This window comes from Psammomys obesus, unplaced genomic scaffold (genome assembly GCF_907164565.1).
Source record: "Psammomys obesus unplaced genomic scaffold, mPsaObe1.curated_primary_1811, whole genome shotgun sequence".
NCBI classification, from domain to species: Eukaryota; Metazoa; Chordata; class Mammalia; order Rodentia; family Muridae; genus Psammomys; species Psammomys obesus.
Window position 1 is genome coordinate 214178 of NW_026590585.1, and position 18908 is coordinate 233085.

An 18908-nucleotide genomic window follows, 5' to 3' on the forward strand; every position below is an offset into this window, starting at 1 on the left:
TCCCAGTCAGCCTCGAGTGTATTGCATTCCCTTCCAGGGCAGGGCTGCTGCCTTTTGGCCTGATTTGCCATTTGTTTTGAACCCGTGTTCGTGTAACAACTATGCTCCTGTCTCCACTCCACACCTTCATCTGTTAGTGCTGACTGTGGGCTACAAACATTTGATTGTCTCTCACTGAGTAACTGTGTCTTGCCTGAAGCCCCTCCAGTATAAAGGATTGGAGAGGTACGCTACTGTATCTAGTGGGTCTTATTTTATGTTTTGTAGGGGACACACTGGTCTGAAAGTCACTGTGTAGACCAAGCTGAGTTCCTTGACCCTGGCAATCCTACCTCTCCCAAGTGCTGGAATTAAAGGAGAGTGCCCCACACTTGGCTTTGAGCTATATCTAAATAAAGACTTCCTTATTGTAGCATATTCTTTACATTGTAGTTCTGTGGATAAGAGGATGGTGGAATCCCTCTCCTGCCTATCATGAGAGCTTAGTTGCAATTGGAAGGTTGCACTCAGGGGGCAGAGGCAGGCAGAAATCTGAGTTTGAGTCCAGTCTGGTCTACAGAGTAAGTTCCAGGACTGCCAAAATTAGAACATTGCATCTTGCCATCCTATTTTGAACCTACAGCAAAAATGAGAACCGTAAAGTATTAGAGTTTGCTCGAGTAACAGTACTTGTAGAATGAATCTCGAATCTATATATATAGAAAAGGGATTCATCAGAATGACTTAAATGTTGCAGTCCAGCTAACCCAACCAATAAATGGTGTGGCCCAGATTAAAGGTGGATCTTCTTGCTTGAAGATCTGGAACTAGGCTGGGCAATGGTGGTCATGGCTTTAATCCCAGCACCAGGCAAAGTCAGGTGGATCTCTGAGTTTGAGGCCAGCCTGGTTCCACAGAGTGAGTTCTAGGACAGAGAAACCCTGTCTCAAAAAAACATGTTTTGGAAAAAAAGCAAACTAAAGGGAAAAGAAAATCCAGAACAACAAATTGTCTGCCTTCATAGCCAAAGCCAGAAGCAAAAGGCTGGGTAGGGAGTACTAAATGATGTTGACCTAAGGACTGTTTATAAAAATGTCTGGATTAAACTTTTGTGATCTACTTCAATGGCCTGGACCCACTTCAAGCAAAAACAACTCTCACAGGTGTGCCCTCAATATCCGGATTGTAGTTCATTCCAGATGTAGTCAAGTTGACAGTAATAGCCATCACGTGCAACACAGGAAGTAAGCAAAATGTTTGACAGTCAGGGCCTCGGGTGGTTCTCTGGGTAATGAAAGTTTTTGTTGTTCCTGCACTGGAATATACAGGGACCACTGTAAGATGGATAGTTACTAGAGACCATCACCAGGACACTCAGCGTGGGAGTTTAGCCTTCTGATGATCAGCGGAAAGGCAGGCCTTAGCATAAATGGTGAACACTGGAAAGGTTATTGGGATGGAACACGCTGATGGTACACACCCAAACAGAAGAAGTCAAACCCTCATAAATGCAGACGCAGGTGCCTTCAGAAGAACAGTCACACCAACCTCTATTCGGAGGTGATGTTTGCTCAAGGGAGTTCAACATTAAGCATCTTTTTCTGCCAACCGAGTTTTCATCTTAATGTGTAACTTAGAAGTGTTTTTACTATGAACTGGCTGATTTCCTCAGTGAAAAGACAAGATTTGTCACTGGACTCAGCTACATGAGGTAATGAGTGATTTTGTTACATTAGTGACGAGTCTCGTGTGTGTGTGTGTGTGTGTGTGTGTGTGTGTGTTAATTTTATGTATCACAAGCTGGACTACGCAGCAACAAATACCCGTAAACATTTGATTCTTCTGCCTTCATCTTACACATGGCCTTATAGGACCAGTTACCATGTCTGGTTCATTAGTGTCTTAAACAGGAGGAATTTTGATGAAGGACATGATGTGGTTGAAAAGCTGATTGTCATGGGTACAGAGTAAAATGGAGGGGCTGGAGAGAGACCTCATAGTTAAGAGCACTGTCTGCTCTTCCAGAGGTCCTGAGTTCAATTCCCAGCAACCACATGGTGGATCATAACCATTTATGAGATTTGGTGCCCTTTTCTAACATGCAGGTACACGTGCAGACAGAATGCTGTATACATTAAAAATAGATAGATAGATAGATAGATAGATAGATAGATAGATAGATAGATAGATGAAGGAAAAGGAGGGTCTAGGAATGTTGATGTACTGTTATAATACTGTAATGTCAGTATTCCAGAAGTGGAGGCAGGAAGAACTGGGCTCAAGGTGTCTCTGAGGCTAGCCTAGGCTATTTGGGTTAGCTGGGCATTGTGGGGTACACCTTTATTCTCAGCACTCTGGAAGGCAGAGGAAGGCAGATCTCTCTGAGTCCAAGGCCAGCATGGTGTGCAAAGTAGCCAAGGCTACACAGAGAAACCAAGGTGAGAGAGAGAGGAGGAGAGACTCCGTCTTTAAAAAGCAGAACCCAGTCATTGAGATGGCCCAGTGGCAAAGGTGCTTGTCACCAAGCCTTGGGTGCCCATGGTGGAGGCAAAGAGTGAGTTCCTGCTCTGAGTTCTCCTCTGACCTCCACAAGCCTTGTCACTGTGACATGCACGCCCTCCTCCCAACAAACATAAGTAAATAGAAAAAAAAAAAAAGTTTGGAACATTTGGTCTCACTATGTAGCCCTGGCTGGCCTGGAACTCACAGAGATCTGCCGGCCTCTGTCTCCTAAGTGCTGGAATTAAAGGCGCACACCACCATTCCTGTGCTGTTGGAAAAAACGTTAAAGGAGCAAAGCAAATTAACAAAAGTGTGGCAGGGGCAAGAAAAGGGGGGAAAATGGGATGGGGTGGTAGCTCACACCTGGAACACCAGGATGCAGGAAGCGGAGGCCAGCCTGGGACTACATAGTAAATTTTCAGGCTAGCCTGGGCTACAAATTGAAAAAGGAAAGGAAAAAAAGAGGAACAAGACTGTGATAAAATTATTTCTTTTCTGAAGAAGTCACAACAATAATTCATCAGGAAGACCTAATGCCTACGAATTAGCTTCAATCCAAAACAACTTCAGAATTCATAAAGTAAACATTGGTAGAACTAAAAGAATCAGATTAAATCATATTTTGAACTTGACACCTACCTCTCAGGAACGGATGGAGCATCTTCTAAACATAACAGGTATTTGGAAGGTCTCAGCTGAGCACAGCAGTGCTCAGGAGGCCACGGCAAGAGTGTTGAGAGTTCCTGTGCTGCACGGGGAAGCCATGTCTCACTCACCAACACACACACACACACACACACACACACACACACTCCCCAGACGCCGCACCCCAACACTCAATATCACTTCCTCATATACTTCACACACGTGCACGAATGCTCGCTCACCTTCATGTGCATGCGCGCGCGCACACACACACACACACACACACACACACACCAAATCACAAAACTACCTAACAGAAATATTCTGGATCCAGGATGATTTTTTTTTTTTTAACTATTTATTTTTAACGTTTTTCACTATAAAGTTTCTTCTTAGCTGGGCTCTGCTTCTTCCGGGAACCAGCCAGGGCAACATAATGAAAACCCATTACTTTTTTCCTTGGAGCTGATTTGGCGTTTAAGGACAATATGTTACTGTTGTTTTGTTGTTGTCCTTTATTTTTGTTTTGTTTGAAGACAGAGTCTGACCAATTCAGCCCTGGCTGGCCTTGACCTAGACATGTAGGTCACAATGGCCTCAGTCAGTCTCACAGAGGACCTCCTGCCTCTGCCTCCCAAATGCTAAGATTAGGTGCACCACCACACCTAGCCTTTCAAGGTTATTTTTAATAATAATAATATTTAATTTGCTTAATAATACATTTACTGCTAACTAGTATTTTTTTAATTTGGGGGATTATCAAATTTATTTTTTAAATAAAAAATATATCTTTTTCTGTTAAGGTTTTCATTTCTTTTCCCGCTTTGAGGCCTCTATTTGACTCTTGAGAAGACCCCTTTCATTCATCAAGTATGTTTGTGTATATTTAACCCACCTTGTCACTGATTCCCACCTGGAACCACATGTAATTGAGGAGTACGCTGGTACCCATTCTCCTGTTATTAGCCAAGAGGTTCCTCCTGGAAAACAGTTGGGGGATTGGTGATACCAATGCAACATGGAACCAGTAGGGGGCGCTGTGATCCTCCAATAAATTTAATGTGACCTCTGGAGTCGTTGCCCAAGGCAAGACAGCATAGTCCCTGGTTCAGAATCCAGGTTTCAGAGTTGAAGGAATAGTGTAGGGGGGGAGAGAGCCTGTGTGCGGTCCGGGGTTCAGACCCAACTCTGCAATAGGGACTTAAGCTATGTTCACATTTGAAAATGTTTGTGGAAGGGAGCTGGAGAGATGGCTCAGAGGTTACGTTCTTCCAGAGGTCCTGAGTTCAATTCCCAGAAACCACATGGTGGCTCCCAACCATCTGTAATGAGATCTGGTGCCCTCTTCTGTCATGTAGGCAAACATGCAGGCAGAACCCTATATACATAATAAAGAATTCCTAAAAGGAAAGAAAGAAAATGTTCGTGGAAGCCAAGGACAGCAGCTAATTTTGTACTCTTTAAGACTTATTTATAATGTATACAATTGTGTGCCTACACACCAGAAGAGGGCACCAGATCTCATTATGGATGGTTGGGAGCCACCATGTGGTTGCTGGGAATTGAACTCAAGTACAAGTACAGTCAGTGCCTTTAACCTCTGAGCCATCTCTCCAGCCCTAATTCTGTAGTCTTGGCTCCTGGAAGGGCTGAGTTCAGAGGCTTCCTTGAGCTCAGAAAGAAAGGACCAACCACGGCAATATAATGAGACCCCATAACTTTTCAAAGTTCATTGACATTTAGTGATTATTATTTGTTTTAAAACAAGGTATCAGTATGGAGCCCTGGCTGATCTGAAAACTTACAGAGAATTTCCTGCATTTGCCTCCCAAGTGCTGGGATTAAAAGCATGAGCCACTGCACCCAGTGTCAAGATAGTTTCATAGAAGCCTGTGGGTTAAGAGAGACTTGCTCAGCAGAGAGTAAGTTCACTGAGAGCATGAGTGACAGCTTACAAAGAATGTGGGTTAGCCAGGTGTACACCTTTCATCTCAGCACTCATGAGGAAGAGGCAGGAGGAGCTCTGTGAGTTCCAGGCCAGCCAAAGGCAACAAAAATAATTCTGAGAAAAGAGGCAATTCTGGTAGCCTCGCAGGGCATTAAGAAAAGGGGGTTGCTGTGTTTGAGGAGTGATTGCTCTCGAGATTACATTTCTTTCTTTTGAGGAGTAGGGGAGAGGTGTACGCTATTGCCTGTACGTGGAGGTCAGAGGGCAACTCTGTGGAGCTTTTTCTCTCTCTCCATCACGTGGACCCAAGAGACTGAACTCTCAAGTCGACAAGCTAGGTTCGTAGCAAGTGCCTCTATCCACTGAGACATCTTGCAGGCCTAGCCTTTGGCTCTTTCATTGTTGTTGGGGCAGGTCACACCCCATCGCCCTGCTTAGTCTGAAACTCCTGTGTCCAGCAAATAGTCTTGAACTCCCTGACATTTCTCCTACCTGCTTCTGCCTTCTTCATGCTGGGACTGCAGAGGCGGCTATGATGCCTGTCTGAAGGTTAAGGGTTTTGGCTTTTTTCTTGTTTGATTTTTTTTTTTTGTTTTTTTTTTTTTTTGTTTGTTTGTTTGTTTTTTTCTTCTCAGCTTAGCGCAGCAACAAAAGCCATAAAATATTACAGAAAATTAAGAGACAACCATTCTTTTACTCTGGTGGTACACACACATACACACACACACACAGCATCTCTCCTTTTTAGTGACAGAAACAGAGATGGTTTACTAGGAAAATGTAAGTGACTAGCGAGCTTCAGACACTCAAAAGCCTTGATGCTGTCTTTACTATCATTTGTGGGTGTGGGTGCTTTTTCTTAAAATATTTTATTTAGCCATTGGTTATGTGTAGGTGTGTGTGTTAATGTGTTTGTACCTGTGCACAGGTGCCTAAGCAAGCCAGAGGCACCACATTCCTGGCACCTGGAGTTACGGGTGGTGTGAAGCTACAGGTGGTGTGAAGCCACCTTCCCTGGGCTGCTGGGAATGGAGCTCAAATTAATTAAAGGAGGTCAAATTAATTAAAGCAGGCTTGTTTTCTTCATGTACATGGGCTTGCCTGTTCCTGGTCCACCTCTAAATAAAGCTTGCTGTAATCAGACAGTCCTGGAACGCTCCCCTGCCCCCCCCCCCCAGCCCCAGTCTAACACAAGCACCCTGGATTGAATTTGTCTGGGTCATCGGAATTGGACACTACAGACTCCAAGCTCAGAAGCACAGACCTTGCTCGGTCAGTGAATTCCAAGCACTTGCTTCTTCGGAAAAGGTTAATTCTGCTTTGAATAAAACTCAGTCTTCAGAAAACTCAGTGATATGTGGGGGGAAAACAGGGCCTGGTGGTGAACTACAAAGAGAAAAGCAGACAGCTGCCAGACAGAGGGGGAAAGGGACCCAAGCAGGAGAAAGAGAGAATTCGTTAAATTAAAAAAAAGTCAGCTGGGGTCCTGCAACAGCTTGGGACTCAGGAATCCATTGACTAAAGGCATTTGAATAGGTCCCTTGGTGAGAGGCTGAAGCCAAAAGCCCAGGAAAACTGCAGCTGGGAGGCCTCTCAAACCATCCCCACCCCTGGGTGGTCAGTGTAATCTCTTCCACCCTGAAAAAAATCAAAGAAAATCAAAATTCTCACAGCAAGGACCGGGAACACACTTACCTAGAGCACTTACCTAGGGTCTAAGAGGCCCTGGATTTGATCCCCACAGCCACGTGACGGCCTCTGTGTAGGGGTAGTTAGGGTTTGTGGAAGAAGTGGCAATGACCCACCGCAGACACACAAGCCATCCCCAATGATGTGAATGGCCACAAGAACTAAGGACAGGAAACGGAGGATGAGAATTCCAGCTGGAATTTGTCTGGCCTTTGTAGAGGAATGTGCCCTACCTAGCCTTTGTGTTAATGGGCCCTCTGGCATGGTGAGGGACAATACTTCTGCCTGCCAAAATAGCCCTCTCCTTTGCTGAGGGGCAGCTATGGAACCCAGCTCCACTGGGCTGGAATTCGTACCCCTGGCCAGGAGTGCTGATGTTATAATTGACAGGTAAGGCTAGATTTACTTGTGGCAGTTACTAGGTGTGGCTTGCTGCTTTCATATTTTCTGTGTTAAAGCTTTTAGCTAAATGATTAGGTCACCTATAATTAATGCATTAGGAGTTACATTAATTTCTTTCTTGTTCCACAGCAAAACAGAACATTTATACACAACTACATCAGATGAATATATCTTTTGTCTTTTCAACCTAATTAAATTTTCCCCCCTTACTCTCCCATCCCCCCACCCTCAACTCACCTTTAAACCCCAAACTCACTTCTGAACCCACACATCCTCTCAGTCTCAGTCTCGTGGGGAGGGGGTTGAAGCTCCGGGACAAGGGTTGGCCTAGAATCATGACAACAAGAGATGAGAATGCCTGCATGGTTCCTGCAGTTCTCACAGAGGAACTAGGTTTGCCATCGGGGCCTCCCTCAGCAGTTCCAATTTCATAGGAATAAAGACCAGTCTTCCGGCTCAGCGGTCATTGTTCTTCAGAGAAGCGGCGTTTCCTGGCCAGCAGCCATGTCAGGTGGGCCTGCAGCCTCACCACAGGATCTAATGCTTCTGGCCTCCTCAGGGCACATACCCATACCCATGACTAAAAAATAAAAGACATCCATTTCTTATTCATCGCTGCCCAATTCCTGACCATAGATGCAATGCGACCAGCTGTCCGCCTGCTCTTGACCACGTCATTGCAACCGGTGTGGTAGGATCCTTCCAAACTGAGAGGCAAAATAAATGCTTTTTCCCTTAAAAAAAAAAAATTCCTGGTGCTGGAGAGGCTTCTCAATGATCAAGAACAGCTGTTCTTGCAGAGGACCCCCTTTTCTCATCTCACGGGCACTAGACACACGGGGAATGTAGATATACATACATGCAGCAAAACACACATACACATAAAAATTTTAAAAAAATTTTTCACTCAGTGCCTTTTAGGAGAGGGCTGGACTTGTGTATCTGCCAGAATATGGATCGATAAGAATAAAACAAAGGCTGTTTTCAAGATTTAGAACTCTGATCTCCTGTCTCCAACACCTTCTAGCTATGGCAGAACCCAATTAAAAGCAGACAAGCAGCCATCAACAGTGTAAGAAAAAAAATCGATATGGTCTTGTAGGAGATACCTAAACTAGGAGGGGAAGCCAAATGGTGCATGCATACAGGTGAAGAAGATTCTAGGCCAACATACCAAGGGTACTTGTATATCCATGTCTTTTGCCATACTAGTTACAAAAACATACAGAAAACAGCCTGAGTGTTCATCAACTAACGAATAAAAAAAGTGTTATGTACACACAACGCAGTGTCCTGTTTCATGTATATAGGTATTTAGCCTGCACGTACGTCTGTGTACCACATGGGGGGCAGACTGCAGAGGCCAGACAATGTGCCGAAACTGAAGTTATAGACAGTTGTGAGATGCCGTGTGGGTGTTGGGAATTGAATCTGGGTCCTGTCAGGGCAGCCAGCGCTCTTAACCTCCAAACCATTTCCCCAGCCTCTCATGTAGTTTTGTTTAGCTATAAATAGTGCACTTTTAAGGCATAAAGAAATCAATTACATCTGGGCGCGGTGCTTTTATTCTTAGCCTTGGGCAGGGGCAGGGGCAGGGGCAGCTCTAGATTTGAAGTCAGCCTGGTGTACATGGTGAGTTCCAGGACAAGAAGGAATACACACTGAAACCCCGTTTCTAAACAAGCAAGCAAACACCCGATTACACTTCTAGGGAAATGGACAGATCTGGAAACAAATGAAATAAGCCAGGCTCAGACACTCATGCATAATGATGGATGAACAGGGGGGCTGGAGAGATGGCGCAGCAGCTCACAACTGTCTGTGACTCCTGTTCCAGGGGATCTGACAACCTCACACAGACATACATGCTGGCAAAATACCAATGTACATACATGAAATGCAAATAAGTACTTTTTAAAAGATGGAACAATCTGCGGTATGTAAGCACATGTCCAGGAGAGATGTGGATGGAAGTGGGGGAGGGTATGCGTCCTGCATTAGCGGATAACCAGGGCAGTGCACGGAAGCAGCACAGAAACAAAACCGTTTACTCTTAGCACACACCAGGTCCTGAGTTTAGTCTCCAATGTTGCGCGCGCGCGCACACACACACACACACACACACACACACACACACTCACACTAAAAAGCTATTCCAGCTCGGCACCTTCTTCGAGGGTCAACCTCGGCATAAGAGCAACCAGCCACAGGAAGTTCTAATAACCAGTGCGGTGCAAAATTCCCGAAGCTAACCACCTTCTTGTCTTTGCTTCCCTGGCTGTTGGTTTGCTTTTTTTTACACGTACTCAGTGTTTTCGCTTGTGTTTGTACAGTGCGCACACATGCCGGCGTGCACAGATGGAGGGCAGAGCGCAGTTCACGGCGGTTTGCAAAGTGTAGACTCCAGGGATTGAATGAAGGTTGTTCACATTCGTCATCAAGGCCATTTCCCATCTTGGACTACCTCACCAGCGCTTCAATTTTTTTTTACAACAGGGTCTCACTAAATAGCCTTGGCTGGCCTCGAACTCAAGATAGCCACTCAGGAGCACCATGCTCCTGCTCCGTGCTAGGGTTTTTTTTTTGTTGTTGTTGTTCTTTTTAAAGACAAAGCTTATGTAGCTCAGGCTGGCCTTGAACTCTTACTAGATTCTCCCATCTTAGCCTCAAGTGTTGGCAACATAGCAGACACAAGGCCAGCCTGGGCTACATGAGACCCTCCCTCACATACCAAAAAAAAAATGTATATTGACACCACTAGGTGAAAGCAAGAGAAGAGACGAAAGCACTAAAAGTAAAGTTAGTGTTTTATTTCACTTAAACTAGTCAAACTGCCATTGCTTTATCATGGCACAGGCAAATATAAACTTCTACAGATTTTAATTAATATAAAAGTACTCTTGGTGAACTTCCAAAGAGGTGGAAGCTTACAAAGCACACTGAACACGCAAAGTCTCCTAACGGCAAAGACGGAAGCCGTCCTTCGACCAAAGCTTTAGTTTTATTTTGTTGAGACACTACCTTACTATTTAAACGGAGTCCAGGCTGGTCTTGAACTTACTGTGTATATGAGCTAGTCTCAAAATCGTGATCTTTCTGCCTCGTCCTCTCGAGTGGCCACCATACCTGAGTGAATCTTTACACTACTTTTTACACTTTTAGATTCTACATCCTAAGAAATAAAGATACCCAAACGTACGATGCCAGGCCGTGGTGGTGCACACCTTTAATCCCAGCGCTTGGGAGGTAAGGACAGGCAGTTCTCTGTGATTTTTGAGGCCAGTCTGGTTTACAGAGCTAGTTCCAAGACAGCCAGGGATACACAGAGAAACCCTGTCTCGAAAAACAAAACAACAACAACAAAAAGTAATAATAATAAAAATAAGAACAATCTAAAAATCTTTGGTAGAAGGACGAAATGTCGCCACTGCCCTGACTTTAGGCTGAATTGTGCGGTCCTCACATTTCACCCGACGGATTCACAGAGTAGTTCATGAACAACTCCAAGGCCTGTGGGGTGCTGAAATATGCATGGCTTTCCCCAGTGGCTTCCAAATTCACCTCCAAATCACTGGCAGAGAAGTTCTGCGGCAGCTGCGTGTAAGGCTGCAAGGAGTCCTCTCCGAGGTTATGGAACGGAGCAGCGTTCCAGGTCTGGCTATTCCAGGCTTGAGTGCACCAGGTCTGAGTGGTCCAGGTCTGGTTGCTCCAAGCTGAACCGGTCCAGGTCTGGTTGCTCCACGTTGGGTCGGTCCAATTCTGGTTGCTCCACGTTGGGTTGGTCCAAGTCTGGCTGCTCCACATTGGAAGGCTCCCAGATGGGTTGACCAGATAGCCCTGGGGATAGCTGGAGTAGACCTTGGGATAGTCTGCCAGGGCCGAGCCCTTCTGAAAGAGGTGAGCAACTCAATGAGTCAAAAAAGGAGATTTACAGGCATCACTCCCCGGCTGCAAATCTAAAGCTGTAAACTGCAGGAATAGGAAAAGAGAAGATTACCATGGTGGCACATGCCTTTAATCCCGGCACTCCTGAGACAGAGGCAGGCAGATCGCTGACTGCCAGGGCTACACAGAGAGACCCTGCCTCAAAAAAATGAAAGATCACAAGAAAGAGTACATGAGGGAGGAGAGGGGGAAGAGGGATGGGAAGGAGACAGGACTGATGGACCCCAGATGGAAACAGAATGGGACTGAAAGGCAAAGTTCAGAGCCACTGACTGCTCTTACGGGAAATCTCGGTCACACCCACAGCCACACACAGATGGTTGGTGCACACACACGTAAACTGGAGAAAAGAAAGCGCGTGGAGTGTGCGGCTACCTGAGTGGCGCTGTTGCTGGGCTTCAGCCACTGGTTCTTCTGCCACCGCTTACTTTTCATTCTTTGGTTTTGAAACCAGGTCTTAACCTGCAGGAAGCGACGGGACTTTTTAAAAATACACGTAAAAAGGAAGACATGTAGACTAGCCCAGCTTCACAAATTCTTGAAAAACATTTTAACTTTATTATTAATATGAGGGGGGAGGTGGCATGGAGAGCAGAGGCTAAATTCTAGGCTGCTTTGGGAGAGGGACATATGTGTATGGGGGTAATAGTAGGGATTGGTCCCAGGCTTTTGCATGCTTTACTGGCAAATGAGCCCCATTTCCTGTGTTTTGTTTTGCTGCGTTTCAGGCTAGCCCGGAGTCCTGCTCTTCCTGTCTCTGTCTCAGGTGCTGAAAGTTTAACTGTGAAACACCACGCACGAACAGTGCACCATCTTTCAAGCCGGAGCCAGACATGGTGGCACATGCCCTTAGTGCCAACACCTGGGAGGCCCAGGCATGCACAACTCGAGTTTGAGGCCAGCCTGGTCTACAGAGTTAGTTTCAGGACAGCCAGGGCTACACAGTGAAACCCCTTCTCCAAAAAAAAAAAAAAAAAAAAAAAGCGAAAAGCTGGGGAGATGGCTCCTCTGTTAAGAACACTGGTTGCTCTTCCAGAGGACCCGAGTTCAATTCTCAGCCTTCACATGGCAGCTTCCAATTGTTGCTCCAGTTCCAAGAGCTCTGACACCCTCACGTAGACTTACATGCCGGGAATGAAACCAAGGAACAAACGAAAAAAAAAAAAAAGTATAAAAAGCCAGACAACCCTTAATGCCAGCATGTGGGGGCAGAGGCAGGCAGACTGCTTGAGTTTATGCCCAGCCTGTTCTACAGCCCGGGCTACATAGTAAGACCTCAACTGGGAGGTGGGGGTGGGTGGGTGGGTAGGTAATGAGGTAGATGATAAAGTAATTGATGGAACAAAATGAGTAACATATGAATCACATAATTATGATTTTAACATGAGAAAAAGACAGACCTTACTCAGAGTAGAGAGTCATCAGAGTTAGCTCCATTCACTGGCAAGTCAGCCTCATTTGTTTTTTCTATGGCAACAAGGAAACAACCCTACCTGCTTGTAGCTAAGGTTCAGAATGGCAGACAGCTCTTGCATCTGCTGGAGACTCAGGTACTTCTGCTTCTGAAACCTGTCCCTGAGTGCACACAGCTGGGCCTGAGAGAAGACAGTCCTCATCTTCTGCTTCTTGGCGTAAGCCTTGCCCTCTCCCTTCTTGTCGGGATCTTCCTCAGACTGAGAACCAGAGAGCTTTACTTTGGGACTGGTAGAGGAATCAGGGCTGTCTTGAACAGGTAGGTCCACAGAGGAAGGGCGAGGAGAGGCTGTTAGAATAGATACGTAACTTGTTAATATAATAAAGCATTCTCAGCCTGGCATGGTAGCGCACGCCTGTAGTCCCGGCACTCCGGAGGCAGAGGCCAGTGAATCTCTGAACTGAAGGCCAGCCTGGTCTACGGATGGCCAGGGCTACACAGAGAAAACCTGTCTCAAAACAAAACAAAACAAAACAAAACAAACAAATCATTTTTCCAGATCCTTGGATATTAAGTTTAATGCGTTGACTTTCAAAACAGTTATTTTCACAGCTCTAGATTTAAGTAACAGAAAAGCCTAATTCTATTGTTAAAATCAACCTGAAATCGGTTGTCAGCCTTGCACAGCATTATGCTACCATTTTGCATACATCTCCATTTTACATCCGTGTTTTTAGCATTCCTCCTGGCTGTAAAGGCAGTGCACCCTGAATTATCTGAACAAGAAACTGAATCCATAGAGGCCTTTTGTGCTAACTGTTCCTTGAAAAACTTTAGTCAGCTCATGGATATTAAACTATATTATATTAGGAACTGTTAAGTTTCCACACTCAGCCCCCAGCTTGCTGCAGTCAGAAAGGAATTAGACCCCAGAGAAGCTACTGGACTCACACTAACTTCCTTTTCTAGAAAGACTTGGTCACATGGACATGACTCATTGGGATAGGATAGGGAGATTTACAGGAGCTTTGTATAGTTTGAGGAAAGGGCTAGAGACCCTCTGAAAGATCACTCCTATTACAAAAGATGTTTAGACAGAGCCCAGAAAGAACTCAATCAGCTACAAACAGCAGCTGAGAGTTCAGAACAGCCTAGTTTGTTAAGCAACTCTTTGTTCATATGCCATTTATTGTAACCTCAAGATTTTGCCCAGATGACTTATGATGTCGAGGTTTGTGTGAGAAAAGCACTGGTTAATGATTAAATATTGCTTGCTTGCAATGTAATCACTGTACCGTGTATGCAGAGTACAGCTTGCTATATTTTGTTTATTCTCATCTGTGGGTCTTTGGGGAAAAGCCAATATCCCGGGGAAAGACAAAAAGGTTTTTGATCATGTAGGAAAAAAAACGTATAAGGAAATGACTTAACAATAAAAGAGTGGGGCTGACTCTCTGCTCCAGGGAGCACAAAGAGAGCTTGAGCAGACCAGAGAGACTGCCTTCCAAAAACAGTCTCTCGAAACAAGTCATCCGTCAGCTTGTCCCTGCACGCGTGTGAAGTGATTTTCTCTCGTGCTGATCCAATTCTCCCAAACTCACAATTGGCTGAGATCCACAGCTGGCTGAGGCTGGTCCCCGGCAAGGGTTTCTTTGTGTAGCATTGGCTGTCTTAGCCTTTTAGACCAGGCTGGTCTCAAACTCACAGCGATCTGGCTGCCCCTGGCTCCCTGAATGCTGGGATTAAAGGCACGTACCATCATGCCAGCTTACATACATGTTTAAGTTGTAATATTTATTTAAATTTTACAATTAGATCCTGTAAATCCTAGTAGAAAACAAAAAATTAGCCTTTAATCCCAGAACTTGGGAGGCAGAAGCTGGGGCTTCTCTGTGAGTTCGAACCAGCCTGGTCTACAAAGGGAGTTCTGGGACAGCCAGGGTTACAAAAAGCAAAACCCTGTCTTGAAAAAGCAAAAACAAAACAGAAACAACAACAACAAAAAAAACCCCACAACTAACAAATCAAATGGTCAGCTCAAGTTCACGATAGGATGGGAGGAAGTACGAATTTGTAGTCTCCTTTCCTTCCAATTCCTGCCCCTCGCTCCCTCTTGATTAGAACTGTGACCTCACCTACAAGGAAAGAAAGACTCTGGCAGTGAGAGGAGGCAGGTAGCACAAATCTGAAGCCTCGATGCTCCAGCAGCTTATATGGGAGTTTGAACCAGCCCCGCCTCAACAAGTAGATAGATAGAAAGATGGACAGACAGAACATCCATGGACGAACTAACATCTATGAATGAAAATGTCATGATGAATGCTATCTAAGGAAATTTCCAAGGTTAAATCACTTGCCGTTAGCAATGTACAGCCCTGGATTTAGTCTCCAATATTAAAAAAAAAAAAAAAAAGCCATTATTTCAAAATGGTCCTGTGTGGTCTATCCTGTTGGTTAAAGAGCAGTCAGCCAGAGTCTTTTAAATTATCAGTTACTGGGGCAAAATTCCAACTAACCAAATCTGTTCCTCTCATCCTTGAAACCTCCAGTTCACCATTAGTTGCCTTTTTCCTCCCCCCAAGACAAAATTTCCCAATCCTCCTGCCTCAGTGCTGCAGTTAGGTGTATGCCACAATGTCAGGTATTTTGTTGTTCTTCTGGGATGTTAAGGGTTGAATCCAGAGCTCAGGCAGGCGACAAGTGTTCCTCCACCACCGGGCTGACAATGCACGGGAATAAGCAGCAAACACAGCAGTTGTAGGCTGAGCGTGTTGCTGTGCAAGAGCCTGCATTCACCACACACACACACCAGCACTGCACACACAACTTAGCAGTCGCTGGGTTCTCTTGTGGTTTACTCCAAACGTAAGTAGATTTAAAGCTACCCAATATCACTACCACTTGCGAGCCTGAGGACAGGGCTGAGGCTGGGCAGACAAAATGAGTTTCAGACCTTGGCTCCAGCACTTAGCTCTATCTTTACCCCAAAGGACACTAGTTTGGGGTTCAGGAGGCGGGCTTAGCTCACCAGCCCGGATCAGCGAAGTGACACCCACATTCTTCCCAAAGGTTGAGATTTGAAAAGCGAACTGCTTCTGCTGGAGAAAAGAGCCATTTGGGTAAACTGCAAACAAACTGTGCAACCTCACCAAAACTGGGGTGCTCATCCCAGGCTTGGGATGTTAGGTCTCCCCGATAGTGAGAGCAGCCCTCGGCACACCTGGATACCCAAGCCCCATGCATCAAGCTCATGTAATTATGGGAACGTATTAGTTTCCAAAAACCGCACCACAACAGCCTCAACTTGCCAGAGTCTGTGATCCCGGTCTCCCACTACAGCTTGAGACTTGAAGGCCAATGTGTCACCAGTAAAACTTCGAGAGGGGTATCCAGAGGTCAATAATGTCACCTGCTTACGCTAATACACACAGTTCATAAAGAGGCAATAACCCTTCAGCCATTCCTCCCCTCTCTCCCCCTAATTAGTTTGGTTCTTCAGCGACTAGATTTCTTACCGGTCTCTGTGCGGAGCTTCTCAGCAGCAGACATTTGTAGGCAATAGTTTTCCTCAGGACCGTGAACTGCAGGCTTTGGCAAGGAGTCCTCAGTATCCGATGCTTTCTCAGAACAAGGCACACTGTGGGGACCGGGGGTGTCCATACTCATGTCAGAAGGTGACGTGGGGGGAAAAGGTTAGTTCTTAAAGTTTTTAGCAACAACGGAAAGGTTAAGACTTTAAAAACCCAGTGTCTAGGTGGAAAGAATTTAGAAAAAAAGTTTTTTGAACGTCCAGGTGTAAAATTATCACAATGAAGTGAGCCTCAAGTCCTGCCACAAAACAGCAAGACACCAGCTCAGCCTAGCAGAAGGCCACAGCTCAAGATTTTAAAGGTAGGTCCCAGCCCCTAGCTCACTCCTCCCCCACCCCCCGGCCTCCCTGCCCCCGCCCAACCACTATCCTCCTGCCTCGGCACCCACGCCCACCAGCCCTGTGAATTCACAGTTAAGCCCACCTGCCAGGCCCACCAAGGACATTGTAATGCAAAAGAAGCTGTAAAGTGACCCAGACTGAGAGGGGGAAGGAAAAGCATGGAGCCCGTATGATCCAGAGACAATAAAAAAAAAAAAAAGAAAGAAAGAAAGAAAACACACACACACACAAAGTTGGTTCTTACTTGAGGCTCTACCATGTTTCACCTTTAAACCACGGCTGCACCCCCAAACCCTGGACATCTCAAGTGGGGAGGTTTCCTCTTCCATTCTTCCTACAGACGTAATAAAACAGTCAGAGCTTGCTGTCAAAGTCTTTGTTTAACTGTGGTACTCCTTTTCAGAACCCTCCTTAGTTCTTTCTCGGTTTTCATTTTGGGAAAGATTGGAGAGTCTATCAAAAATGCTGTTTTTGTTGTTTGTTTGTTTTTTTAATTATCTGAAGAAAAAGCCTGCAACCTGCTCAAGACTCTCGGGCTCCCTCACTAAGCAGTCCTGCGCCTTTAACACACCAAAATTGCTTTATGTTTTGTTTTGATTTTGAGACAGGGTTTCACTATATTGCCTTGAATGATCCTGAACCCGGCATGTAGATCAGGCTGGACTGAAACTCACAAACAGCTGCTGGCCTCTGCCTCCCAGCCGTCAGGTTAAAAAAGTATGCCTCCTTGCAGGAGGCAGAGGCAGGTGGATCTCTGTGGGTTCAAGGTCAGCCTGGCCTACAAAGCAAGTCCAGGACAGCTAAGACTACACAGAGAAACCCTGTCTTGACAAACCAACAAAAGGTAGAAAAAGTATGCCACCATGTCTAGTTTAAGGAGTGTTTTGTTTTGAGACAAGTTCTCACTGTGGCTTAGGCTGTCCTCAGATTTACTCTATTCCTCCTGCCTCAGCCGCCCAAGCAATAGAACGAGAAATTTATTTTATTTTGGATTTGGTCTCAGTTGTTTCTTTGAGGTAGAGTTGCTGGCCTCACACTACATTGCTGAAGCTGGCCCTGAACTCCTGACCTTCCTACCTCCACTTCCCAAGTTCAAAGCTTACCGGCCAGTGCCATTGTGCCTACAGAGAAGCGAGTGAATTTAATTCTGGCCTAGCTTGTTAAGTCTGTTTCTGCGTGTGTAAATAGAGAGGGAAATGCCTGCTGTGTGCTTTAAGAATTAAGATGCCACATTATCATAACATCTATTGGGTTCTACATGTGGATTTTGTGCTAAAAAGCAGTAAGTTTGAATGTCCATTTTGTGCATTTGTTTGTTTGTTTGTTTGCTTGTTTTCAATACAGGGTCTGACTATGCAGCCTTAGCTATTCTAGAACTCACTTTGTAGACTAGGCTGGCCTCCAACACACACACACCACACACACACAGATCAACTGCCTCTGGCTCCCAAGCGCTGGCATTAAAGGCTTTTTCACTTTAATCTGGTGAGCCATATCATATAATTGAAAGCAGCCATTTCTTGGTTCAACTGGACACTACTGGCTGGGTGGACCCTGTCCACACCCAGCAGAAAGGAAGTGGAGAGACTTGGTACCCTCTTCCTGACAGTCTTCAGAGTCACTGTTTTAACATCATCCTCTTTCCTCTGACAACTTTTTTAAGGTTTTATTTATTTTTATGTGTATTGGTGTTTTGCCCACATTCGTGTTGGTATAAGGGTGTCAGATTCATGGAAGGGGTTACAGACAGTTGTGGGTTCTGGGAATTGAACCCAGGTTCTCTTGAAGAACAGCCAGTGCCTAGCCTCTGAGCTCTTTTCTCTAGCCCTTTTTTTTTTTTTTTTTTTTTGTCTGTGTTAAAACTAGCTGTCCTGGACTTTCTTTGTAGACCAGGCTGGCCTTGAACTCACAGAGACCCGCCTACCTCTGCCTCCCAAGTGCTGGGATTACAAGCGTGCACCACCATGCCCAGCTCTAGCCCAGCTCTTAAGCTCTGCTCTGACAACTTTTAGGAATAAGGAAATTTTTAAAAAGAAAAAATACTTTTAGAATTGGGTACCAGTGATTCCATTTTCAGAGATGTTTTAAAATAAATTATGTATTTATATATTAAGATATGATATATTAAGATATGATATATTATATAGAACACATAATATAATTAATAATAGTGTATAATATATAAATAACTTATATATAAATATTTTTATTTATTTGTTTGTTTCAAGACAGGGTTTCTCTTTGCAGCCTTGGCTGTCCCAGACTTACTTTAGACTAAGCTGGCCTCAGATTTAAGACATCCGCCTGCCTCTGCCTCCCGGAGCACTGGAATTACAGGTTTGTGCCAGCTTACCTGGCTGAGATGTTAACATTTTAAACAATGAACAGATGGACTATAAGCCCCTAAGTAGAAATGATAGAACAAAAGAGTAACTGTTTTACCTTCCACCGGT

The 18908-nt window shown here is 45.1% G+C and overlaps 1 protein-coding gene across 1 annotated transcript; it reads right to left on the reverse strand.

Moving 5' to 3' along the window:
• Positions 1–10624: 10624 nt before the first annotated feature.
• Nanog (Nanog homeobox) lies at positions 10625–16190 on the reverse strand. The gene is made up of 4 exons (XM_055607965.1): positions 16040–16190; positions 12604–12872; positions 11486–11572; positions 10625–11053 (listed from the first exon to the last, which is right to left on the reverse strand). Exons 1-4 carry the CDS (start codon positions 16188–16190, stop codon positions 10625–10627), a joined length of 936 nt encoding a protein of 311 aa, XP_055463940.1.
• Between the last annotated feature and the right edge of the window lie 2718 nt (positions 16191–18908).